At 34.7% G+C, this 25,675-nt stretch overlaps 3 protein-coding genes across 4 annotated transcripts; all 3 read left to right on the top strand.

Moving 5' to 3' along the window:
• The first annotated feature begins 5,568 nt into the window (after positions 1 to 5,568).
• Positions 5,569 to 10,860, top strand: LOC105179513 (aspartic proteinase 36). The gene is made up of 10 exons (XM_011103164.3): positions 5,569 to 6,187; positions 6,419 to 6,548; positions 6,640 to 6,890; positions 7,283 to 7,510; positions 8,695 to 8,857; positions 9,251 to 9,324; positions 9,449 to 9,545; positions 9,737 to 9,803; positions 10,364 to 10,435; positions 10,576 to 10,860. The coding sequence occupies exons 1-10, from the start codon at positions 5,934 to 5,936 to the stop codon at positions 10,749 to 10,751; spliced, it is 1,512 nt and encodes a 503-aa protein (XP_011101466.2). The 5' UTR covers positions 5,569 to 5,933; the 3' UTR covers positions 10,752 to 10,860.
• A 2,380-nt stretch (positions 10,861 to 13,240) lies between these two features.
• On the top strand, positions 13,241 to 18,366 carry LOC105179514 (polyadenylate-binding protein 7). The gene is made up of 10 exons (XM_011103165.3): positions 13,241 to 13,700; positions 14,598 to 14,716; positions 14,831 to 15,024; positions 15,139 to 15,398; positions 15,499 to 15,605; positions 15,695 to 15,884; positions 16,584 to 16,876; positions 17,056 to 17,202; positions 17,336 to 17,467; positions 17,837 to 18,366. The coding sequence occupies exons 1-10, from the start codon at positions 13,505 to 13,507 to the stop codon at positions 18,032 to 18,034; spliced, it is 1,836 nt and encodes a 611-aa protein (XP_011101467.2). The 5' UTR covers positions 13,241 to 13,504; the 3' UTR covers positions 18,035 to 18,366.
• A 1,398-nt stretch (positions 18,367 to 19,764) lies between these two features.
• On the top strand, positions 19,765 to 25,595 carry LOC105179515 (threonine dehydratase 1 biosynthetic, chloroplastic). 2 transcript variants are annotated; one of them, XM_011103166.3, is made up of 8 exons: positions 19,768 to 20,320; positions 20,856 to 21,035; positions 21,130 to 21,606; positions 22,204 to 22,452; positions 22,539 to 22,612; positions 22,696 to 22,813; positions 24,986 to 25,120; positions 25,201 to 25,595. In XM_011103166.3, exons 1-8 carry the CDS (start codon positions 19,862 to 19,864, stop codon positions 25,339 to 25,341), a joined length of 1,833 nt encoding a protein of 610 aa, XP_011101468.2. In that variant the 5' UTR covers positions 19,768 to 19,861; the 3' UTR covers positions 25,342 to 25,595. The 2 variants fall into 2 exon arrangements, with proteins under 2 accessions (XP_020547012.2, XP_011101468.2); XM_020691353.2 differs by lacking the exons at positions 24,986 to 25,120; positions 25,201 to 25,595 and adding an exon at positions 23,327 to 23,675 and having other exon boundaries at positions 19,765 to 20,320.
• Positions 25,596 to 25,675: the final 80 nt, after the last annotated feature.

Genomic DNA, 25,675 nt, shown 5'->3' with positions numbered 1-25,675 from the left:
AATTTTTGGACAAAGCTCGGAATCATGGGAACAGATGTCTTTTTGCATTCCCTGAAAATGGAATTAGGATCTTATTTTAAAGGTTGAACTATTTTAGGTCCTGTAATTTTATAAAATAGCTGAAAAAGCCCATATTGTTTGAATAATAAATTAAAACCCCCTTTTCATTAATATCTAACAGGTGGAATGAAGACTCTAGAAATGCCTTTGTGACTGATTTTGGTGGGCTTGGAACCCTTTTTTTGCCATTTTTACCAAAATGCTTTTTTTTTAATGAGAGACTTGTTTCGGTAAATGATTAACCCAGAATATACCCCTTTTACCCTTTGCTACAGCCCTTCTCAGCTTCACTACTTTTGACTTTTCCTACCTTCACACTTACCTCCACATTTGTTTCTATTGGTATTGTAGGCCTCCTTTATTTAAAAGGTTTGGACTTGATATCCCTATTAATCAAGATTTGTTTTGTTACTGTAGGCCTCCTCCACATTTCTTTCCTTTCCATAACCCACCCCCCCTAGATTTTCTGAGAAAGTAACCAGTATTTTATGGCTATTGGGAATTTATATCCGCAGTGAGTCCAATAAATAAAATTCTTAATTATCTATTACAGAAAATTGAGGGTTACAAAAACCCTCTAAAATTACAAGCTCGATTTACAGTTTCGCTAATAGACAAATTACAGAATATCAGATACAATATCAGAATCAGAAAAATAATGATGGCTCAGGGTGCCAGATCGGGAAGGGAGAGCCCATGGCCACCAAGGCCGTCAACCCAAACACGCCGGATGCTCACACCAACATGTCATAAAGGCTCAGTCGCTTATCCACCGTAGACCACCAAAATGACTCAGATTTCTGCTTATTTGCTACCAGCTTTCTCTCTTGTTCTTAACTATTCTCTTGTGTGTAAAAGTCATAAGCCACTGGAAGATTTATAGTGGTAGAACATTAAAAACGAAGACGATGGAGAAATTTCAAGGCCATGGTGGTTTAAAGAAACAAGGAAGAGAGAGAAAGGAGATTAAGAAGACGAAGGGAAACAGAGGCCAAGTAGGATGATGGGTAATTAAGTGATGGACAAGGTGGGGTCAACATTGGAGTGGGCCAGGTGGCGGATTGGGTAGAGCCATCCAGGTGTGTTGGGTTGGGTGGATATGGGCTGAGCCTAACAATTGGGTCATTGGCCAAAATATTCCAACAATGTACAATATCAATCTAACGTAATATGTATTTGCAAAAACTTTTATTTTTAGAAAAATACTTTTTTATATAAAAGTTGGAAATTGTAGAAGAATCAAAAGTGGATTGTATTCGTAAATAGAGTACTCTTTGAAGAAAAAACACTTCTAAAACAAATTTAATAGATTAAAGACCATTTTATCCCCATATGTTGAAAAGATACCATTTTTTTTAATATTTGCACTTGTCCTTTATTAATAATAATTATTTTTCCTAAAAAAATATAAATTTTATTTCAGTTAGTATAGATCACATATTTAATTTTTATAAATATTTTTCATTTATATTATTAAAATATTGAATTAGAAGAGTAAAACTAAATGTTTAATTCAATAATGCTCTCACTAATTAATATCATTGTCCACTCATACACAATAAATAAACTCGCATGATTGTCAGAAAAATATATATTTCTCAATTAATAACAGCAATTTGATTTATATTTTTCTATGGGATAGGAATAATATCATACAATATAGAAAATAAAATATAAAAATTCTAAAATATTAAATATGTGAAATTATCAATTATATTAGTGTTAAATTAGTCAAATTATTTGAAAACTCTAATATCAACTTTATATGAGCAACTTTTTAAAAATAAATTAAAAAATTTATATTTCAATCAAAGTTATTATAATAAGTGCAAAATAGTCTAGAAGAAAGTTGAATTTATCTATAAAAAAACCAAAATTAGTTAGGGGGTGCTTCTAACTTTGGGCTTAAAAGTACTTTTTACAGTAGTTTTTAAAAGCAGAAACTGACATCTCAAACGCTCCAAAAATACTCTTTTTAAATCAAAAGTTTGAAAAATATTTTTTTAAAAAACTTTCACAAACACTCCCATAATACCGAATTGCTCCTCAAATTCACAGGCCAAGCTTTTTAAAGTAAACACTATATTACGTGGGATGTTCCGATCGAATCCCGCCTAGTAAATGAGGCCTAAATAAAAATATTATATTGAATTTGATAGGCACCAGCACCCCGGACTCCTCTAATTAATTATTACATAGATTATATTTCCAACACTTATTTAAAATTTTCATATCAATACAAAACGACGAGACCAGAAAAAAGTAAATAACACTACTAATAATTAAGCATAAAGTAAAAATTAGTGCACAGATTTTTCCAAACAATCCCTAATGTAATGAACACAAGTTTCAATTTTCTTTTTAATATATATTTATATACCTTAGTCCTTAAGCTACCCTAACACTAATGCATCGATTGGAAAAGGGAATTCAAATGACGACCTGTCTATTTCAATGGATTCTACAACCGATTGTCTTTCGTCATTAAAGTTCCACCATCGATGATTATGGTTAGGAGTGTTCGTTCCATAATATTATTTCAAATTGAATCCAAATTTTGGTATGCTAAAATGGTATACCAAATATTGAGCCCAAATGCATTAAGGGTTGTCTCTTATAGGATAATCTATTTCATAACTGGCGTGTACAATCTTTCAATCTCTATTGTAATTACATATTGCAAAGAACAAATTTTCATAGTGGATGAGATTGAGATTTCAGGAGTATGTTTGATGTTCATGAGTTCGAATTTTATCGGACGTATAAAAAATTTTGTTTCAAAGTTTTTATATTGATGTACTGATCAATTCGATATATTATGTAATTTTTAAAATATTAATATCATTATGCAATTATTATTTCTACAAAAAAAATGTAAATTTTGAACTGAAACAAGAGTAACACTCATAATCATGTGTCTGTTAAAATTTAAATAGGTTCTAACTATTTTATAAATAGATAGAATTTATATTTGATTCCATCAATTATCTTTATAAGGTTTCTAATCTTATTGTTATTTTGTTTACAGTTAATTAATAATAGTTATATTATAAATTTCAATCATTAACAATTGTTGTATAAATTATTAATATTAAATATTTATATTAACTAGCAACTATTATTACATTCAATCCATAAATACTATTAAATTAGAAGTTAATGGATTCTTTCTCGTTATTCTCTTAGGGCGAGCAGTTGGGTGAATATTCGAGTTGGGCATGAGATGAGTTAGAACTTATGCACTATGTTTGTTTTCATTTTCAAGTTATCTTCAAGACGAGTCAAAATATAATCAATGTTTGTTATTTTTCAAAAACACCTTATTTAGATGTTTTTAACATAAATATATATAAAAAAGACATGATTTGACAATGAATAGTAATTTTTGTCTTCCAAAACACAACATTAAACATACAATACTTATTTTAAATTATCTTCAAAAATAAATCCAAACATACATACTATCTCTAACACACACTTATTTATATTTTTTTTCTCTCCCTTTCTCCAGAAAATACAACAAAACACTCAGAAAACAAATCCAAACAACATTCTTTCTGTAAAAAGCTGCTCCATGGTGGTAAAATCTCATCTTGTGTGTTGGACGAAGTGACAATAGTCACATTGAACCCCCGAATATGTTTGAAGATCTCGAGATGATCTTTCTGTTTTGGGGAGAATTCCCAAAACTCCATTTCCATCGAGAATTGAATAGAGTTTTCTCATATTTTGATCGGAGAATTAATAGAGACATTACTGCGGAGATTCTATCCAAAAAATCAGACATAAGTGAAATAATATACTATAGAATCTTATGAATCACACTCGACACACTTTCTATATCTTCTACGTCTACAAGGTGAACAATTTGATCGGATTTTTTTAACTTAGGACCTCATGAATCTCAACTCCACGAACTAAATTAAAAGTTACTAGCATTTTGATCTTAAGATAAATTACAATCACTTCTCATGAAGTTTTACATAATAATTTTGTTATTTGAAAAATTACAAATACCCTCTTAATTTTGACGTTTATTTAACAACCATCTAATTCCTTTAGCTTTCATTAGATTTTCAAAAAAAGAAAAATTATGGTTCACTGATTAAAATGCTCTTTTAAATTATAAATTATAATTTATATTTTTTGAGGTTTGTAATTTATTTTTATGAACTAATATGCCTTATGAATTATTTACTTTACTTAACCTCAGAATTTAATTTTTTTATATTTTTTCATTTTTTTAAAAAAAAAACAAGGTAAAGTAGTAATTTACATATCACTACCTTGGGATTACATGATTATTTTTTATTTAAAAATAATATTTATAATTTATTAAATAATAAGGTGTATTCGTGATTATGTCAAATTTAAAAAAACTAGATATAATTTACCCTTAAGCTTATTATAAATGTGTGCTAACGTTGGATAAAAATTATCTAATACAGCATAAATTTTTGGTGTTTCTCTTTTTCGAATTTGTTCTTTTAGTATTTAATTTAAATTTTTTTATTTATTCATCTAACTTCTCACTTTGTTACTATTTTTTTATAATTATTCATTATTTAAGTTTATCGTGTCTTTTTTCTCATTATATTTTTTTATACATTTAATATTAATTTATTATTATATATATTTTATTCAACAACAAATATTTTATTTTAAATAATATTATTTAATTTACATACAAATAATCTGTATCACAAATTATTAATTTATTTCGACTATAAAAACCCTTATTTGGAGAGGTTGGATCGGAATTTTCCGGCATCCTCGATATCAAAAATTGACGTTGCTCCCCACATCAAAGCTCACTCGATTTTCGCCCTCCCCAACGGTAACATTAACAGCAGGAACGACATTCGTACGGGGAAGCATTTAATGATTTAAATATCATATATTTATTAGTGATTAAACATTTATTCATATAATTATAATAACTATAATGAAAACAATAAAAAACACAAATCCACATAATAAGATAAACAGTTAAGCATTAACATATTGGATGGAATTAAAACTCATAGTTATATGTTTGTTATCTCACATGCTCTTGTTTGTGTGGGGTATTGTTTATACAATCGAGATCATACAATTTTGTTTTAAAGAGATTTTTTAAAATTTACAAGCCGTATGGATGTTTTTATGAACGATGTCTTATAGATTAGAGTGTAGTCGTGCATTGTCATATAAATTAATTTATATTTCGTACTTGAATTCAAATTGTAACTGTAATTTCAATGGCAATGGCAAAGGCAAAGGGAAGACCAAAATATAATTTTTTAGTATTTTGAATTGTTTTAAAGTAATTAATTATAGAAAAGCATAAAATAAAATAGCAATTAGTAGAAGAAAAGTGGACAGCAGTCAAAGTACTTATATTATTAATATTACTTTACCCATTTCACCCTTTGGCTGCAGCCCTTCTCAGTTTGATTGCTTTAGTCTTTTCCTACATCCATACATAAATACATACATATGTATTTGTATTATCTCTAATCCATTTCTGTTTATAATCACAATTTCTCTCTCTCTGTCTCTCTTTCTGTCTCACCTTATATATATATATATATTGATTCATACACAGACATCTCAGTGTGTGACTGTGGGAGGTTTCTTTCTTTCTTTCTCTACATCAACCTGTAGACCAGAGCTTTCAGCAAACCCCTATTCTCTCTCTTTCTCTATATGTATATATATATTGTGTATACATATGCAGTTGATGAAGGGAAAAGCATTTGAGCTTTTAATTTTATTCGCTCCTCTGTAATTCTCATTATACATTTGATTTATACACGTATATAGTGTGGAGTATAAGCTGCTTCAGATTAAGCAGTGTAGAAACAGTTTTGGTGGGTTTTAGAGGGCCGGCGATGGCTGCCGAGGGTTTTTTGGTGATGGCGGCGGTGGTTGCTATGGCGGCCGCGGCGGTGGTGTCGGCGTTGAAAGCCGGTGGAGGATTTCAGGGAGTACTGACTCTGGAGAGGGCGTTTCCGGTGGAGGGGAGACTGGAGCTTGAGGCGATTAAAGCTCGGGACCGGGCGAGGCACGCGCGAATCTTGCAGAGCTTTCCCGGCGGCATCGTGGATTTCACGGTTGGCGGTACCTCTGATCCCTACGCCGGCGGGTACTCCATCGCATCTCTTGAAATTCTATCTATTCTTGGTCCTCAGTAGTTGTTTGTTTTGTTGATGTGGTTTGGGTTTATATATGGCTGCTTTGACGGCATTCTTGAACTTTGATGTCCTCATTCAGTCTTGTTTTGAGTTTACTTTGGGTTTGTATTCCGTATATAATTACATAATAGTTGTATACATATATTCTTCTGATGATTAACTCTCACCGCTGAATTTTATAGACTTTACTACACCAAGGTGAGATTGGGATCTCCGCCACAAGAGTTCAATGTGCAAATTGATACTGGGAGTGACGTCTTGTGGATTACATGCAATTCCTGTAACGATTGTCCCCAGAACAGTGGATTGGGAGTAAAACTCTCGCTCTTCATCTTATTATTACTTGTTCATTTGTTGGTTTGGTGCTCTACTGAGTAACCCGAGTTTCACATTGGGCTTTCAGATTCCTCTCAATTTCTTCAATGCTGCTACATCTTCATCTTTTTCACCTATATCCTGCTCGGATAATATATGTGCTTCCATGGTTCAACTTGCATCTGCTGAGTGCTCTACTGAAAGCAACCAGTGTGGATACTCATTCCAATATGGAGACGGGAGTGGTACTGCTGGCTTTTATGCATCTGATATGCTTTATTTTGATACGATTTTGGGTACCTCATTGATAGCCAATTCTTCGGCTCCTATTGTTTTCGGGTAAGCTGTTATAACGACTCCTATTGGTGATATGTGTATGCTTATATGTGGTCGTATGCTCTGGTTTCTCTTAGACCCGAGCAATATGGAATTAGCTTTTTGTAGCCAACTTGATAATTGTATTTCACTACCTCCAACAGTCCTACTGTGCGAATGCTCTAGAAATTAGTTATGATGTGAGTCTTCTGGGCAATTGGAAGAAAACTCAGATAATGTTTGCTGGGTAATTGGAAGAGAATCTTAATAATGTTACTTAAATAAACATTTGAATCTTTAGGCACTAGATTCTGTATCTTTTTTGTCACTTTCGTCCTTCACCTTGTTTGTTCTAGCTTAATCATTAATAGAATGTCTATTTTCTGAAGCATTAACTTGAATTTTATGTGGAACAGGTGCAGCACCTCTGTGTTTGGGGACTTGACTAAATCAGATAGAGCAGTGGATGGAATATTTGGGTTTGGACAGCAGGGTCTGTCGGTGATATCACAATTGTCATCACTAGGAATCACACCTAAAGTATTTTCTCACTGCTTGAAAGGAGAGGGCCGTGGTGGTGGCATATTAGTTCTTGGTGAGATATTGGATCCGAGAATCGTTTATACTCCCCTTGTGCCATCACAGTACGTATTTTCACAATATCAAAACATAATTAATGCTTTTGTGTGTATTCATTCTTTTGCTCACGATTAGAAAATGTTGTGATCATGCCACTGCATTACAATCGGGCCAATGAGATTTCATAACAAGCTCTCTACACACCTTTTGTCTTAGAAACCCATTTATCGGCCTGCGATAGTTCTAGGTAGTTGTAAACCGGGAATCCTTTGTACGTACCATGGGTGGATAATATGACATAACTGGTACTTGATGTCCCTTTGCTGATGGTATTTTGTGTTTGTTTGGAATTGTGATTGGTTTTCTTGTGTTTGCTCATAACATTGCCAAAGGTTCTTGGTCTTTGGCTTTTGTCCCTTTATATTGATGCTTAACATGTTTTTCCCTTCTAATGCATCTTATCTTGTTTCTGCATTTATCTGGTGATATTTGTGATCCTGTCGGGGGGAACCAATGAATCTTTATGTATTCAAGCTAATTCTGCACTCAAATTCTTATTGTTCATGTAATTTTATTTCCCAGATTGTAAATGACCAAATTGTTTGATGTTACAATTCTCTAAAGTATTAAGTCGCTCTCAGCTGATATCGGGCAATAAAGGAAACAGCTTGAAATCATTTAGTTGGTTTCCTTTATTTTTTTATTCTCTTGCGTGGCGTATTGCTTCTATTACATACAGACAATGTCGTGTTTTAATTTTGAATGTATTACCCAAAAAAATTTCTGCTAGTCAATGGGCATGTGAAAGTTGAAGGCAGAGAGATTGCATCATATATTTGGTTTCTTTTACATCTGTGTCCTACTTGGACGCATTTCCTTTGTAGTGTTGGTGAATTTTGTGCCAGGACCTTTGCCACCTATAATATCATTTGGATGTTGCCATTATCATCTCTCAGAATTAAATTCTATTCCATGACCTTGTGGAGTGTTAAAATTTGAAGATCTTTTATTAGCATGTATCTTGAAACATTGATCTGTAGTGCCTCATATAACTTTCACTGAACTTCTAAACTAGCACTTATAGATTATCTATTCATGCACCTCCAGTTCCTTTAAACTACTCACATAAGTAGATGATGAGATGGTTTTCCTGCTTGGGTTAGTTTTCTACAACTACATTGAGAAAACTTAAAGCATGGAGACGTCTAATATTAGTTCGATGTTTGATTTTTTATATCTAATCTTTCAGGCCTCATTATAATTTATATCTGCAGAGCATTGCTGTCAATGGGCAGTTGTTACCTATTGATCAAGCAATGTTTACAACATCAGGCAACCAAGGAACCATTGTCGATTCTGGAACAACTTTGGCATACCTTGTCGAAGGAGCTTATGATCCTTTAGTTGCTGCTGTAAGTATCTCAACCCACATAAGACCTGCCTCCTCTCTCCCGTTGTTAATTTTATGGAGCTACAAAGCGGTATTGAAAGCAGTCAATGTATCATTTTTTATCTTGCAACATGCCTCATCAGTAATGTTATGGTTGTACTTAATGCTTTTTGCAGAACTGAGCGACTAAAGCCAGGATCTGGCAATAACCTTAAAGAAAAATATTTCTGATTTTAGTTGATCGTTCAATTATCAAACTACCTAAGAAGTTTAGTTAGTCTTTTAGGTGACCATTGGTATAAACATGAGACTTTAATCTAATTTGAATCTCTTTGAAGAATGAGGAAATTTATTCTTTATAGCTAATGAACCCAAATTTTGTCACAACTCCTCTGAGGTTTTCCTGGGTCTGCAGATAACTGCTGCTGTTTCTTCATCTGTGAGACTAATTACGTCTAACGGAAACCAGTGCTATCTAGTCTCTACGAGGTTTGTTTGTTGTCAATTTAAATAGTAGCTAAGAGCTAATGAATCTTTTTTCTTCAAGAAAAGAAGAATTCATGAAGTAACCGCAAGAACACTTGAATAAGATTGCTTTCTGTTCTCTAAACAGTGTAGGTGAGACATTTCCAGCTGTTTCATTCAATTTTGCTGGTGGTGCATCCATGGTTTTAAGACCGATTGACTACCTTGTGCTCACGGGATATCTTGTGAGTCTTCCGCTTATCTCTACATATAAAGTATTATTCCCCTGACCTTTCAGTTACGTTATGATTGTTGTTGATACTAAAATATGCTGCCTTCAACCTTTTGCTCATCCTCACCCTCCTCAGCATCATTATGATGATGATGCTATGGCTAGCTAACTGTGAGAATTTCTAATTGTTACTGTTTTTCTCAGGATGGTGCTGCTGTGTGGTGCATAGGATTTCTTAAGGTCCAGAATGAAGGCACAACTATTTTGGGAGGTTGGTTGCCTATCTATGTCACTGCCATGGAAATACAATGATTGCTTGAAATATGTGTTATTAGTATCCTTAAACTTGCTCCTGTCAAAGTCTCAGCAGTTCCAGTAATCCATGTCTTGCATATTGCATCATCTCTGAAACTGGAGGTTTATGGTACTAAATTTAAACATTTGTACTACTAGTATCTTGTAAAGATTTGGGTGCACTTATGTAAAACTTATGACTATGTTGGCATCTATGGGAACAAAAGTTGTACGGCTGTTCAACTTGTTGACATAGCCATCTTGTTTTTATCTTTTCTTTTGTTTAGCATTCTTGATGCTAGATAAACCATCTTTGTTTAGCATTTAAGTTGGTTTTGACTGCAAAAGTTTCTGGAATAAGAGCAGCAAAAAGAATGAGTGCTGTTATGTTATTTTCTCTCTGGCCAGCTCCTCTTTTGCCTACTGGGGATTTGCTCTGTGGTTATGAACTTATCTAATCGTGCCTTGACACCCAAAATTTAGCTTGTATTTCTTTCTAATGGCTGCGGAAACTTAATTTTGTGTTCTTGTATCCAGATCTTTTTCTCAAAGATAAAATCTTTGTTTATGATTTGGCTCATCAAAGAATAGGATGGGCAGACTATGATTGTAAGTCGACTTCTTCATCCTTGGTTTATCATTTTATGAGCATAATTCCCTGCTCAGATTCTACTATTATCATCTCTTATTGTTCATCAATCTTTCATCAAATCTGTTTCTAACTATGAAAGCGGAACTCCTTTTCTCAGGTTCCTTGTCGGTGAACGTCTCCATAACTTCTGGTAAAGACGAATATGTGAATGCCGGACAGCTGAGTGTGAGCAGAAGCTCATCAACTACTGACATCTTCAAAACAATGCATAAAACGTATAATGCTCTCATGCTGCATATATTGGTATTTTTTATCGGGATTCAGCTTTTGTAAATTACAGTTCAACGCATATCCATTTTTTGCTGTCTCTGATTTATATTCTTTGTAATTGGTAAAACGTTAATCCCACTTCAAGAGATTAAATCTGTTGATTTTTTTTCAATTTTGAGATCAATTTGAAAATTCCACAAAGTATAACACTAAACATATTGAGTTTTTAAATTTCTGGAATAATTTTAAAAATTTTGTAAAACAGAGGACTAAATTTATATGCTACTAAAAGTATAATTTTGCTTGCTATCTACTGCTAATGTTGTCAAAATTTAAGAAACTTGAGGGTGTTTTGCTGAACTAAGCTCTTCAAAACATTTTAAAAGATGTTGGAGAGTTTATAAGCTTTTAAAAAGAGTGTGACTTTTTCTTTTGTAAGCTATTTAAAAAGAAGTTAACTTCTCTAATTTTTTTCAAAACATATTATAAGCTCTATAAGATTAATATGTCAAACAAAAATATCCTTATTTTCACACACAAGCACACATTCTTCCCTCTCTCTCTCTCTCTCTCTCTCTCTCTCTCTCACACACACACACACACACACTCTCTCTCCCTCTCTAAATTTTTTGCTATTTATTTTTTTTGCATTTGAAAAAGAATAAAATATTTTATTATTTAATAATAAATTATTATAGTTAAACATATATTATATGATTAGAAACAATCATTGGTAAAGAAAGTGTTAATTATATATCCATATTAATATTCAACTAGCAAAATTTAGGTAATAATGCATTATATTTTTTATTTTTTTTAAAAAATTATTTATTAAACTTTTATTTAGAATGAAATTAATGTGAATTATTTATCAAAGTACTTTAAAAATATTTAAACATAAAATATGTCAAGAAATAACAGTTTATTTGATTATAATGGTAGCATGTCTTTTTGATCAATTTACCAATAAAAGATCTTATAAGCCAAATATCCTAATATTTTCTAAGATGTGAAAATATCTTATAAGCTTTAACATCTTGTTTTATCCAAATGATTTGGGAGCTTATAAAATATTTTTAAAATAAAATTCAATATTTTATAAGCTCCTAAAACATTTTATAAAATATTTTTAAAATAAAATGTAAGAGCTTATAAAATACTTTTAAAAAAGTATAGTCAAACACCCTCTTAATATGGACTGATCAGAATTTTTGTTTACTCTCTATTATTTTGGTACTCAACTCTGATACAGTACTATATGTAGGAATCAAGAAATGCAAATATTTAATAAAAAAATAAAAATAATTTAATATAGAGATAGCTGGATTCGAGTTCCATGGGATTCTCACTCTTAAATTTGAATATGTTCAATATATTGCAATCGTGAATATTATTTTATTTATTATTAAATTAACTTTTTTAATTTAATAAATTATTATGTATTAATTGAATATTCAATATACTATATGTATTATATAAATTAACTTATATTCCTTTAAGATTTGGGCGAACATTTTACACTTCAGACACATAACATCAGGGTTTATTTTGAGCGGCAATACAATAACGTGAAATGAAAAATTTAATTAAAAACTGCACAAACTATGTTCGACATTTCTCGCTAGTAACAAAATAAAAGAATTATTATGAAGTAATTGCGTAGGAAATTTAACTCCAAAAGGGGAAGTAAAGAATTATACCCCAAAAATCACAAAAAAAAAAAAGGAAAAAAGAAAATGAGTGGAGGGATGAAGTGAGAGTGGGAGCGGTAGTAAGTTGATACGGCGCCCGAATGGGGCGCACTCTTGTGGCTGAGGTGCGACGACGGCGCATTAGTGTAACTGTTTTCGCAGCTCTTTCTCTGCTTTGAACCGGTCTTTCTCTCTCTCTCTCTCTGTCCGGGTCCACCTACGCTTTTTCGTTATCATTTTCTCTCTCTACGCTGCGCTGGCACTTCCCGTTCGCAGGTCGTTTCGTTTTCTTCACTCGCTTCACTTGGATTGGTGCTTCACACGCGCAGCATTTAATTCTCACTGAAATTTTTAGTGACTAAAATAATCAAAATAAAAACATCACGACAAATTTTAGTTAAAAGAACATTATGCATTGCAATGATTAAATTTCTGAACAAATTAACATGACCAAGTTGGGTTGACTCCATTAACAAATTGATATAACGATTAATTGGGTATTGTAATACTTAATTTAATAATAATTGAGCTTGATTCCTGCTATATTGGTAAAATCGAGATGATGCAAATTGAGTGATATTTTAATAAATTTTACAAAAAAAAATGGTTCATGATGGCTAAATTCTTAATAATATGCGCTTTTTCAATTACACGAAGTTTACACTAAATTTCATATTACCATAGCTAATAATGATATTCTTGTGATTCACCTAGCCCAAAAAATGATTGGCACGTGAAAGCAACGCGACCCAGGAGGAGCGTCACAAGGACACCGTTTCTGGTACCCGCTTGGCGAAACGGCACAAAAAACTCCCGCGTCCATGCAACAAATAGCAACAAACAATCAATACGCGCACACACTTCCTCACTCACTCCTCTCCTACTCCTACTCCTTCCTTCCTATTCATCGTCTTTCATATTTCCCCTTAATTACAATCTCACTCTTTATATTCCCCATAAGGAAAAAAATCTCCCCTATCCCTTCTCATTCACCTCATTCGCTCTCGGATTCTTCATTCCATTGGAGCTTCCAACCTAATACGCACCATTGCATTCACTACGAACGCCTAGGATATACGCAGCTAGAGTTTATTATTACTGCCGGAAATTTTCTTGGAACAAGTGATGGCTGTGGAACCGACGGTGCCGAATTCGCCGGCGTCGCTGTACGTTGGAGATTTGGCGATGGACGTGACGGATGGTATGCTGTTTGACGCTTTTTCGGAGTTCAAGAGCCTCGCATCCGTTCGTATCTGCCGTGACTCCTCCACTGGCCGCTCCCTTGGTTATGGCTATGTCAACTTCATCTCGCCTCAAGACGGTAGTTGTTTTGTTTTTTAATCTATATACATTAAAATTGCTTGCCTTGTTCGTTTGTGTATACGTACGTGAGTTTAAGTGTGTGTGGAGGTGGATCGGGATTGAATGCTGGTTGCTGTGATTGTTTTTTCGTGGTTGAAGGTTGTTTGAATGTTAGTTGATTTTTTGGTTTTGCTTTGACTTATTTGTTTGGTTGTGAATTTCCTATTTGAAATGGTCAAATCAATTGATTTACAGGAAATGAAACCAGTATTTGTACCTAATAAGATTGTAATCGGGCAAAAATAATCGTAAAGAGACATATGAACCAGTCCTTTTCGCAGTAGTACATACATGATGTACTGGAGTTTTTGTGCATTATTGATCACGATTGATGTTTGATCGGCTAAATCTCTTTGCCTATCAGGATTGTGGTGAAAATTCTCTTCTTTACACAAACTTTTGAATCTTACGCATTAGTGCTGGCTATATCCATGAGTGAGCTTGCTTGGTCAATAGTTATTGGAAAGGATGTGAATATTTTTTACAATGAAAATTTTGGAGATGTTCTAATTTGAGGTTGTTTGCAAATATACATCACCAAATGGGTGCAAGCTGTAAAGCCATCGGTGAGAACATGTTAAAATTATGTGATCAACGCCTCTAACTGAGAGATGAAATGTTGTTATAGATATGGCTTATTTAACAGTTCAGATATGTGCTCAAATATATATGTCTCACTCAGATTCCATGCATTGCTAGAGTTGCACCTCTATTCTGGTACATGATTTTCCTGGTGTTGGATTTTTGAAGCTTGAAGTTTTGAGCTGCCATCTATTTGATTCACTTAATCAATTTGGTATTTTATTGTGATTACGTGTACCTTCTAACATATTCTCGTCTTGAATGCTTCGAGTAGCCATCCATGCTATTGAGGTGAAAAATCATTCCACATTGAACGGGAGGGTGATAAGGGTTACGTGGTCACATCGTGATCCAGATGCAAGAAGAAGTGGAATTGGAAATGTCTTTGTCAAGGTACCTGTTGATTTCACTTTTGAACTGACGTGACTTGGTTATTGAGATATCTTTATCTTGTTTCATGATTCACTTTGTTGAAATATAATAATTTAATTATGGTTTTTACTGCAGAACTTGTGTGACACCATTGATAGTGTGAAGCTTCAAGAAATGTTTCAGAAGTTTGGTAATATATTATCCTGTAAAGTTGTCACTTCTGATGATGGGAAGAGTAAAGGATATGGCTTTGTCCAGTTTGAGTCTGAAACCTCTGCAAAAGCTGCCATTGAGAAGCTCAACGGTTCAACCGATGGAGACAAACAGATGTATGTTGGATTCTCCTATCTTGTTCCTCATGCTTTTGTGTTTTGGTACTCAGCGAGAAAGTTTTATCTGCAAAAATGGTCTTATCGATTCTGGGATGTATTTTTCTTGCACAGGTATGTGGGTAAATTTGTGAAGAAGAGTGACCGAGCTGTTCCTAGTCATGAAGCAAAGTACACAAATCTGTACATTAAGAATTTGGATACGGGTTTCTCCGAGGAAGTCCTTATGGAGAAGTTCGCTCAATTTGGAAAAATAGTAAGCTTAGCTGTCTCGAAGGACGATAATGGGGCATCAAGGGGCTTTGGATTTGTCAACTTTGAAAATCCGGACGACGCTAAACGTGCAGTGGAAGCTTTACATGGATCACAACTTGGTATAATCATGAATTTTCTAGAGGAGTTTATTGCAAGATTATCCTGTAGAATCTTTGTTGTTTGAAACTTAGCCATATATTTAATGTATGTATTCATCAGGCTCGAAGGTTTTATATGTTGCCCGGGCACAGAAAAAATCTGAACGTGAGGAATTGCTACGCCGCCAATTTGAGGAGAAAAGGAAGGAACAGATCCTCAAGTACCAGGTCCTGTAGGACTCAGCTTTTTCCAGTATATGCTTATGTAATTTTATCAGTTGTATGTGGTTATGATTTTCTTATACGACCAATTTCAGGCTTCAAATGTGTATGTGAAGAATATTGATGATGACGTCACTGATGATGAGCTGAAGGAACATTTTAGTCAGTGTGGCACAATTACCTCCGCAAAGATTATGAGAGATGATAAAGGAGTGAGCAAGGGATTTGGATTCGTTTGCTTCTCCACGCCAGAGGAGGCAAATAAAGCTGTGTATACTTTCCATGGTAAGTATGTCTATACGCACTTCTTTTAAAACTAGTTCTGGTGCATATTCAAGATATGTGAAATTGCTTTAGAGGTTTTTGGTTGACGAAATATAATTATTCTTGCAATTATCATTTCTTCCACTTGAAATTTAATTAATGGTCAAGATACTAAGACATGGTTCGGCATAGCAAAACCCCCCCCTTACTGGAGCGACGCCTTTTTCATTCCCCTCTCGATTTTTAATCTAGCTGGCATTAGGTCCTCTAAGAGTCTGCTAAATTTATACTTTGATCTATATGGATATCTCAGGGTAAATTGTACTGGCTTTTATGAAGCACAAATTTTATTTTCTGTTGTTAATAAGTGCTTATAGTTTCAGAACATCTAAATTAGTGGAGTACTATGTTGCATTAGCAGAACGCTAGATGAACAGATTTTTTTTTGAGCAGCTGCACGCGGCCCTTAGAAACTTTCGACTTGGTTCATTTTTCTTCAGGAGTTGGATAGTGGTTTCTCTTTGCGTAGTTAGCAATATCATTGGAAATTCCACCTTCTAGATGCACACCTTGACATAGGATGAGTTTAAAGAATCAGTTTCTTTTCTTAATCATTTTTTATAGATTCTCTAGCTTCAGTTTAGTGTTTCTATTTGCTGATGATTTCGAATCCTACCATTAACATATTATGAAGTGTACTTGTTTATGCATGTATTACAGGATTCATGTTGCGTAGGAAGCCATTGTATGTTGCAATTGCTCAGAGGAAAGAGGAAAGGCATGCCAAATTACAACTTCTATATGCTCAACGAATGGCAGCATTAGCAGGACAACAATCCACTGTTATTCCTGGTGGATATTCTCCTCTTTATTATCCAGCTCCTGGTGTTGTTTCACCGATTCCTGCACAACCTGGTCTGATGTATCAGCCTCCGGGTATCAGGCCAGGATGGAGGGCTAATAGCATCACGAATCCTACTAGACCTGCAGTTCAACCATCTCCAGTTGCCTCGGTCAGTGTTATATTATGTTCAGTTTAAGAACTTAGTCTTCTATGTTATTTCTACTAATTTAAGCTGGGTCCATCCACTGCCATCTAGAAGCATCAAGAACGGCTGGGTTTTCATTAACTTTTTATATCATCTCAAGCTGGTCATTGTCTTCCATTTTTTTTGTCAATTACATTTTACAGGTACCTAATAATTCAAGAAATCAAAGACAGAACAGGGGAAGAACGAACTCGCATATCCTTCCACAGGGTGCTGGCCTGTCATACCCACCACATTTGCAACAACAGACTCATTCTTTGGCTTCGTCAAAAGATTCAAGCAACCATCAGGTCTGCTTTCACTTTTGGTCTATTTTTTCCCCCAAGTATATATGCTTGAAGTATTATTTTGAGTCGGTCATCCTCAAATATATGCACTTTTTTAAATGGACATGAACTGAACCAAGGTTCTACTGCTGTTCAGCCTATAGTCATCGCTGCTGGACTGGGTGCTGAGGGGTCAGAGATGTTAAGTAGCGTGCTTGCTGCAGCTCCTCCAGAGCAGCAGAAACAGATACTTGGGGAGCGTCTTTATCCTCTTGTTGGTCATCATCAGGTGAAGATTTTCTCACATATTCCTTTCTATTTTCTTTTCATATAAATTATACTATATGCATGGTTGGCTAAAGAAATGGATTGGTTTTAGAAATACACAGCAAGGGTGGTAAGAGTTTCTAGAACTTTCTTTGTTTCCTATCACGCCTTCATTTACAAGAGCTAAATACACAGCAGTGGTAAGGGTTTCTTGAATTTTGTTTGTTTCCCAGCACACTTTCATTTACAAAGGTTTTTTTTTTTTTTTGGTATTACCCTTGAACTTGCCATTCAATTTGGAAGTATCTGCATTGTTCACTTTGACTGTTGACACCAGCTTTTTGAAGCAAAAAATAAGGGGTTTTGAATGCTAATTTATATTTCTTTGCAGCCTGATCTAGCAGCAAAGATAACAGGAATGCTTTTGGAGATGGACAATTCTGAACTACTAGTGTTATTAGATTCACCAGATTCACTAGCAGCCAAGGTGGAAGAGGCGGTTGAGGTGCTCAAACTCTCCAAGTCCAAAGTCTCAAACCAAGACTCTCTGCGCTCGAATTACCTTTCTGCTGAAGTCGCAGTCAACTGAGGGAACCCGCCGTGTCTCTCTAATATACTTCGATAATCACGTCTACAAATCCAAAAATTTTCACTAGGAACACCCGTTATTTTTCAATCTGGCTAAACAAGTGTTGCTGTATTGGACCTTGTTTGCATGCTCTTGACATTGGCATAGGATCTGAATTTAGTAGTGAGTGACGACTATACCTGATATTTAGTTCCATTTTGCAACTACTACAGACTACATAGAGTTAGAAACTAAATCTGCAGACTAATCCCAGTTTCGATTTGTTTTTTAATCTGTGTGCTTTCTGAAGGTAAGGATGGCAAGTGTCAAATATTTGAGTTGATTTTGCAATAGCTACTTGCTGTAGTTGGCGTCGGCTGCAGTCCCTCAATTATGTCTGATTTGCATTATTGAATTATTACAATTTTCTTTATCCAAATTAAGTTTCAATATCAGATATTTATTATGACTTAATTCAGCGATTGCTGACTCAAGCAGATTGCTTTATTGAAATTTGACCTTTCTGGTTTACTCACATCGCCCGCCAGCCAGCTCTTCGGCTTGGAACATTGACCCATCATCATTAAATTGTCCAATAATGTATTATGTTGACCGCAAATACAACTTGGGCATCAAGCACCGAGACGATGTTAATGGTGTGTTCATTAATTAATTTCGTACCCAATTTGATCGAAATTTAGTACATCAAAATTGCCTGTTGAATGTCGAATCAAAATTTTTGATTTGATTTTATAAAATACAAAACAAGAAAAAAATAATCTAAAAAAATTTCTATATTCACTGTATTTGTATATATAAACAAAGAAAGATGGTTGATTCTATACTTTAATCAATACTTAAAATCGAAATTGAATTAAATCTTAAAATTTTAAAATAAACTTGTATCAGAATCAAATTCAATATTCAATACGTATTGAAATTTCAACTTGGTTTCAATTCAATGTGCGAACTGAATTATGCACATCCCTAATTGTTAAGCTTAATGCTACTACATGCCTGAAAGGTTTAGACCAAATAGGTGACTGGACTTCCACAATGCTAACATAAGGATATGGGCAGCGTTGGGGGCGGCTTTCATTATAATTTTGTGCTGTATCTCACTTTCATATTGTACATAATAAACTATTTTCTTTACATTAAAATCCTTTTAAATAACTATTACTTAATGAGAATCCACCATACAAAAACGTTTATGGCTGCTGCAGCTGTGGTGTCCACTAATTTAAGCATTACGCTAGTGTAGGTGCCTATCCCCGCCCACAACAAATATGTTTAAAGTTGTTTTCCTCTAAAATTTATATCTTAATGAAAATTTATAATATTTGCTGATATAAAAAAAATGTACGCAAAATTTCATGTTTATGATAAATTGATTTATTACTGTTTATTGTATATTAAATAAATATTTAATGAGCAAATTATTTTTACAATTTCACACGTTAATTCATATAAAATGATACATCTTCATTCTTATAAATGTAAATTAATGAAAATATTTATTTGACTTATAATAAATTTATAAATTATTGAGTGTTAATATGAATTTTTATTTAATATCAACAAAATAATATTAAAGATATTAATTATAATATTTTAAATTACAAGGGATCTTTATGTAATTATCTCTTGATTTGTTTGTCGCTAATAATTGATTATTGAAAAAGACGTAAGTGTAGTCCTAAATTTTAATTCGAGCTGATAACCGGTGCAGCCGTCCACAGAGAATAATAAGTTCCTTATAAATTGGGGCAGGCCGTTAGTGGTCTTCTATCTGTACCCGCATTTCTCCTCACCGCCGGCGGGGAAAAAACGTCGACGTATTCAGAAATGGAAGTTCTTCGCTTTGTCCCTGCGCGATCACTCCCCCTTCACGCCAAATTTTCCACCAAGGATGCCGTCAGCACATCCTCCAATGCCGTTAAGTGCTCCCGCCTAAAGCCGTTGATCTATGCCACTCTGTCTAATCCGGGGGCGGAGATTTTACCCTCGGCCGAAAAGATTCCTAGGGTTCCGCCGTTGAATGGCCCGATTCCTTCCACGCCGTCGGCGCCTCTGTTGAGAGTTTCTCCAAGTTCTCTCCAGTGCGACAGCGGGTATATGTTGCCGAATGAGAATCTGGGTAGAACTGTTGTTAACGACGGTACGCTGAATGCAATGGAGTATTTGACGAATATACTGGCGTCAAGGGTGTATGATGTGGCGTATGAGTCGCCGTTGCAGCTGGCGACGAAGCTTTCCGAGAGGTGGGGGGTCAATGTTTGGCTCAAGAGAGAGGATCTTCAGCCTGTATGTATTTCATTGATGCGCGCGTCTGTATGTGTGTCTTACCAGTTTATGTGTCTCTTTGCGTAGGTAATATATGCATGCTTGTGTGCGTTAATTGCCTGGATGAGCAGTTTGAAATCGTCAACAAACCCTGGATTTTGGTTCCAATTTTCAGCTAAGCTTGGAATAGTTTATTAAACTTATGAAGATCTTTAGTTTCTGGCATTATGTGTATGAAGCAATGTCTTCTTTTATTATCATTGTGATTCTTTCAGTATTAGTTATCTGCTAATCTTGCAACCGGCATGGTTCAAAAGATGCAGCTTGCTCGTGTTCATGTATTGTTCTGTAACTTATAAGGCTTTGGGTATATTTTGAACTCCAATTGATTCCGAAATTTGAGGAAGTCTAGCACCTCAACCAAGATAAAGTCTATTGCAGGAGAGCATTTCTAATATCCTGTCCATTGATGCTTAGCAGATTGACTTCTCTGTGACTGAGGTTTTGGATTGAAAAACAGTAAAATGTTAAGATATCCTGACCATCTGCTTTGCAGGTCTTCTCATTCAAGCTTCGAGGTGCTTATAATATGATGGCAAAACTTCCAAAGGAACAGTTGAAAAGAGGAGTAATTTGTTCATCAGCAGGAAATCATGCTCAAGGTGTGGCATTGTCTGCACAGAGGTTGGGGTGCAATGCTGTGATTGCTATGCCTGTTACTACACCAGAAATTAAGGTTATTACTTGTTTAATCATATGTTTATGTTTTTCTTAATTTTCCACAATCAGTTTATTACGTTTTGTGAAGCTCTTTTGCTTGGTACTGGTAGTGGAGATCGGTTGAAAGACTGGGGGCAACAGTTGTACTTGTAGGGGACTCATATGATGAAGCCCAAGCTTATGCCAAAAAGAGAGCTGAAGAGGAGGGCCGCACATTTATACCTCCTTTTGATCACCCTGATGTAATCATAGGGCAGGGAACTGTTGGAATGGAGATTGTGAAACAGACGAAAGGCCCAATAGAAGCAATATTTGTGCCTGTTGGTGGTGGTGGGCTTATTGCTGGTATTGCTGCCTATGTCAAAAGGGTTTCTCCGGAGGTAAAAATTATTGGAGTTGAACCATTCGATGCAAATGCAATGGCATTATCACTTTACCATGACCAGCGAGTTATGCTGGATCAAGTGGGCGGTTTTGCTGATGGAGTAGCAGTAAAAGTGGTTGGTGAAGAGCCTTTCCGTCTTTGCCGGGAACTGATCGATGGTATAGTTCTTGTTGGCCGTGATGCTATTTGCGCATCAATAAAGGTTAGCTGCCTTTTTTATTTTTCTTTTCATATCTTATTGATGCCTTCTTGTAACCAGATCCCTTATCGGTCAGAAGCAGATCCCTTATTCTGGCACCGATGATGCTTATTTGGCAGTTTAAGCTAATCAAGAGAAAATAAAGAAATTGATCCGAAACTCTATTTGACCCCTCCTTCACTCATATCAACAGCAAATTCCTGATTCACTTCGTGCTTCTAAGAAAAGTGAGGCATAGTGTGAGTGATATCTTTATTTCTTCGAGGAGGCTGTCGCTTGAACTGAAACCGTGTAGTGAGGAACTACTACTTAGAATGATTCTTATTGATTTCTAGCACCAACTCCTTTTACAAACTCTTATTAGAAAATGTTTGGCCGAGAAATGAGGAAGCTAACCTCGAATTCTCTGATGTAAATTTTGTTCATAATTATTACTCTTATCATCTCCATGACAATTTTCAGAGGCTGGTCTGTAGTCCTACTATCGAGATTCAATTTTACCAACCAACTAACTTGGCTGTTTTTATATGATTGATGCTTGGATATATTTTCTCATCGAATTTGAGACTTACTGCTTACTATTAAGTTACCATGGTACAGGACATGTTTGAGGAGAAAAGGAGCATTTTAGAACCAGCAGGTGCTCTTGCCCTGGCTGGTGCGGAAGCTTACTGCAAGTACTATGGACTGAAGGGTGCAAATGTAGTAGCAGTGACTAGTGGAGCTAACATGAACTTTGATAGATTGAGATTGGTAACTGAACTTGCAGATGTTGGTAGACGACGTGAAGCAGTACTTGCGACTTACATGACAGAGGAGCCTGGAAGCTTTAAACAATTCTGCGAGCTTGTCAGTTTTGTAATGCATGTTGGTTTTTTCCTTCTCAATCTTAGTGACTCTTTCCAAGTTTAAGTACTTGCTATTATTTGTTGCAGGTGGGGCCTATGAATATCACTGAATTCAAATACAGATATAATTCAGATAAAGAAAAAGCTTTAGTATTATACAGGCAAGTGATGATTCATGTAATTCATTCATTTTCCCAAAGAACAAAATATGTTCATTTACATATTCTTTTGCTTTCATCAACAGTGTTGGCCTTCATACAGAATTAGAACTTGAAGGAATGGTCAAGAGAATGAAATCAGCTCAACTACAGACTATTAATCTTACAGAAAATGACTTGGTCAAAGATCATTTGCGACATTTGGTAGGGACTTTTTTCATTTTTCTAAATGGAAATTGACTTCTAATACTTGTTTGTGCTCGTGGAGCGATTTGTTTCATCTGTCTGATGTATTTTTATGAATTTTTGAGGCTTTGAGAAGGATGAGCTATGAACATAGGTACTATTGATCTTCATTTTTTTTTTTTGGCTTTTTCACGTAAGCTTGACACGTTAGTTAAGATTAAACCAAACATGCTTGTGTACTCTCTGTTCAGTGTTACTCTCTTGATGCATGTTTTAGCTAAATGAATGGTGTTGTATTAAATCCATATCCAAATGTGACTCTCAATAAAATTTGAACCATGCTGGTAAGTATTTGCTGATTGGATTAAGATTGATGCTGTTTCAATTTTGGTTTACAAGTATATACAAGGTGACAGTTGTAGGAAAGCTTGCACTCCACATGTACAGTAAATTGTCTATGGAAGAGTGGCCTTGCACTGTGCCCATGGCACTGCTCATCAACAAATTTAATTTGGAAACTCTGGTTTTCAGGTCAGCTTGTCGCCCACAAGTGAAGATGACAAGCATGGATTCAGTTTGTTTACTTGATCAAACTTGAAAAAGCTAGAAAAAATACATGTGAACTATCTCTTAACAACTGGGTTCATATACAACTGTAAATACATAGTTGTCTCTTTTTTGAGCATAGATGGTTCTGTAATTTGTTTCAAGACAGTGGTGCTATTGCCTACCATCCCTCTTGGAGGATTGGTGGGTCTGAGATGCATTGTTTCAAGAAAATGATTGTAGAATAATGTTCACAGTTAACAATATCCTAAACTATGTGTCCAAGATGTACGACTTCTTCAGTAAATTTTTCATGAACATCCTAGTTTAGCAACTTGCTAGATGTTGGAGTTCGCCTGAGATGGTACATAATCTACTTAAGCAATTTTCTGACCAAATCAGTAAGCTGGTTTGGGCATGGATCAATCTATTGCTGTAAAATTCATGGAATTGAAAAGATAAGTGAACACTATGATTATACCAGGATATGAAAATAGATGACTGAAGAGGTGTTTCCATTTTGATTTTATATAATGGTAGTACTCATAATGATAGTAAAGAATAAGCGGTTAAGAGTGATTTATTTATTACTAATACAGTCATGGTTTATTATCGAATGCAAGTATTGATGCTCACCCTCCAGTTGATGGAGGCACATGATGCCTTATTTCATGCGAAATAGCAAAATGCATATATGTTTCCTGCATATTAGCGAGTAGTATTTAAATTCTCTGTTTATAAAGACTTTTGACTGCATAACCTGATGAATTTTCTTTTGGGATGTTTAAGATCTTATCAATCAGAAAGGTTATTCTGTTTAAAGCAGTCTCAAAATCCAAGTACAAATATGTCTTTGGCCAGACGTATTATAGAAAATTTACAGACTGATAAGTCAACAATTGATGGAGAATGTTCATAGAATGGTAGGGAAAGAACCAGTTATCAGATTTCACGGACTGTAAATGTAGATATTCCTTAAAAGAGATTTTGTATAGGTCACTTTGTTGGAATTCAATTTTTTCTCTTATGTAAAAATGATGGAATATAGATTGCTTAGAGTGAAACCATGTTCCCATTATATTAAGATAATAATGATTTAATTTGGAAACAACTATTTTTATTCTTGAAGCATTAATGGTTAGTAGCTTTATTTGTGAGTTGAATTATTCCTGAATAAGTTTGACAAAAAGTAATTCTGAATAAATGGAATGGTATACAAATGGAAGTTTTGAGAATGGACAAGATTATAGTTTGCAGTCACCCAAAGCAAAGGTGGACAAATGTCAATCTTGATGCAGCATGTGATGTAGAATATATTTTTCATATTAGGAAATAACCAATTAATCTTGTTTGTTGCTATGAACTTGTGTTGAATTTTTTGTTCCTGTCAAATTAATTTTGTGTTTTAAATCTTAGATTCTACTCCAGGAATGAAACAGGGTACTTAAATTTTACTATATAGTCCCTCTCGTTAATATGTGTTATGAATAAAGCAACACAGGATTAAGCTTGCTGTAATGTCAGTCTGTCTCTTGGTTGAGAAGGTATTCTCAATGGTTGACTTGAAAAGTCTGTATGTATTAGTTTGCAATACACTTTACAGATTTTGTACTTGATGTATTTGCTGATTTTTATCCATTTCAGATGGGTGGAAGATCCTATGTCAAAGACGAGCTGCTGTGCCGTTTCGTTTTTCCTGAGAGGCCAGGTGCTTTGATGAAATTCTTGGATGCTTTGAGTCCACGTTGGAATATAAGTTTGTTCCATTACCGTGGGCAGGTCGTGATCTCCGAAACTTGTCTATGCATATCTTCTTATTCTTTATGTACACAAAATTTACCTTTTCATTGTATCAATAGGGAGAAACTGGTGCAAATGTGTTGGTGGGTATCCAAGTAGCTCAACATGAGATGGACGAGTTCCGGGATCGTGCGAATAGTCTTGGGTATGAGTATGAACTTGAAACCAGTAATGAAGCATTCCAGCTTTTAATGCGATGATGGAGTCTACAATCAGAACAGGCTCATTGATGATTGATTTATCAGTTGAAGCTTTTTTATACCATCTTCCCAAGTGGATCGGGTGGTATGAGTTTTTGGTTTGTCCTCGACCCTTTCTTGTCTTCTCTGTGATTTTACAACTTCCAACTTCCATCTGTTGTGAATTAATCTAAGGGATTTGCCTCACAGCCAGTTCTTTTCTGTAACATAGTCCTTTTAAAGTGTGGGATATAAAATAGAAGTTTTAACATTCAGGTTAGAATTATACTTCTGAATGATGGACATATATCAGGTTGAATCTGCTGCTTGTATAATAGTAATTTGGAGATGGGAT

Source organism: Sesamum indicum, linkage group LG5 (genome assembly GCF_026168435.1).
Source record: "Sesamum indicum cultivar Baizhima isolate 11 linkage group LG5, ASM2616843v1, whole genome shotgun sequence".
Classification (NCBI taxonomy): domain Eukaryota; kingdom Viridiplantae; phylum Streptophyta; class Magnoliopsida; order Lamiales; family Pedaliaceae; genus Sesamum; species Sesamum indicum.
The sequence above is the reverse complement of the archived record's forward strand: the minus strand, read 5'-3'. Positions and strand labels throughout refer to the sequence as shown.

Excerpts from the sequence above, each read along its gene's own strand:
- LOC105179513 (XM_011103164.3), top strand. The coding sequence starts at position 5,934 with ATGGCTGCCGAGGGTTTTTTGGTGATGGCGGCGGTGGTTGCTATGGCG. Across the intron at positions 8,858-9,250 it reads ATGATCCTTTAGTTGCTGCT|ATAACTGCTGCTGTTTCTTC; the intron begins GTAAGTATCTCA and ends CTGGGTCTGCAG. Across the intron at positions 9,546-9,736 it reads TTGTGCTCACGGGATATCTT|GATGGTGCTGCTGTGTGGTG; the intron begins GTGAGTCTTCCG and ends TGTTTTTCTCAG.
- LOC105179514 (XM_011103165.3), top strand. The coding sequence starts at position 13,505 with ATGGCTGTGGAACCGACGGTGCCGAATTCGCCGGCGTCGCTGTACGTT. Across the intron at positions 15,025-15,138 it reads ACCGATGGAGACAAACAGAT|GTATGTGGGTAAATTTGTGA; the intron begins GTATGTTGGATT and ends TTTCTTGCACAG. Across the intron at positions 17,203-17,335 it reads AAGATTCAAGCAACCATCAG|CCTATAGTCATCGCTGCTGG; the intron begins GTCTGCTTTCAC and ends ACTGCTGTTCAG.
- LOC105179515 (XM_011103166.3), top strand. The coding sequence starts at position 19,862 with ATGGAAGTTCTTCGCTTTGTCCCTGCGCGATCACTCCCCCTTCACGCC. Across the intron at positions 22,613-22,695 it reads AAAGCTTTAGTATTATACAG|TGTTGGCCTTCATACAGAAT; the intron begins GCAAGTGATGAT and ends TTTCATCAACAG. Across the intron at positions 22,814-24,985 it reads AAGATCATTTGCGACATTTG|ATGGGTGGAAGATCCTATGT; the intron begins GTAGGGACTTTT and ends TATCCATTTCAG.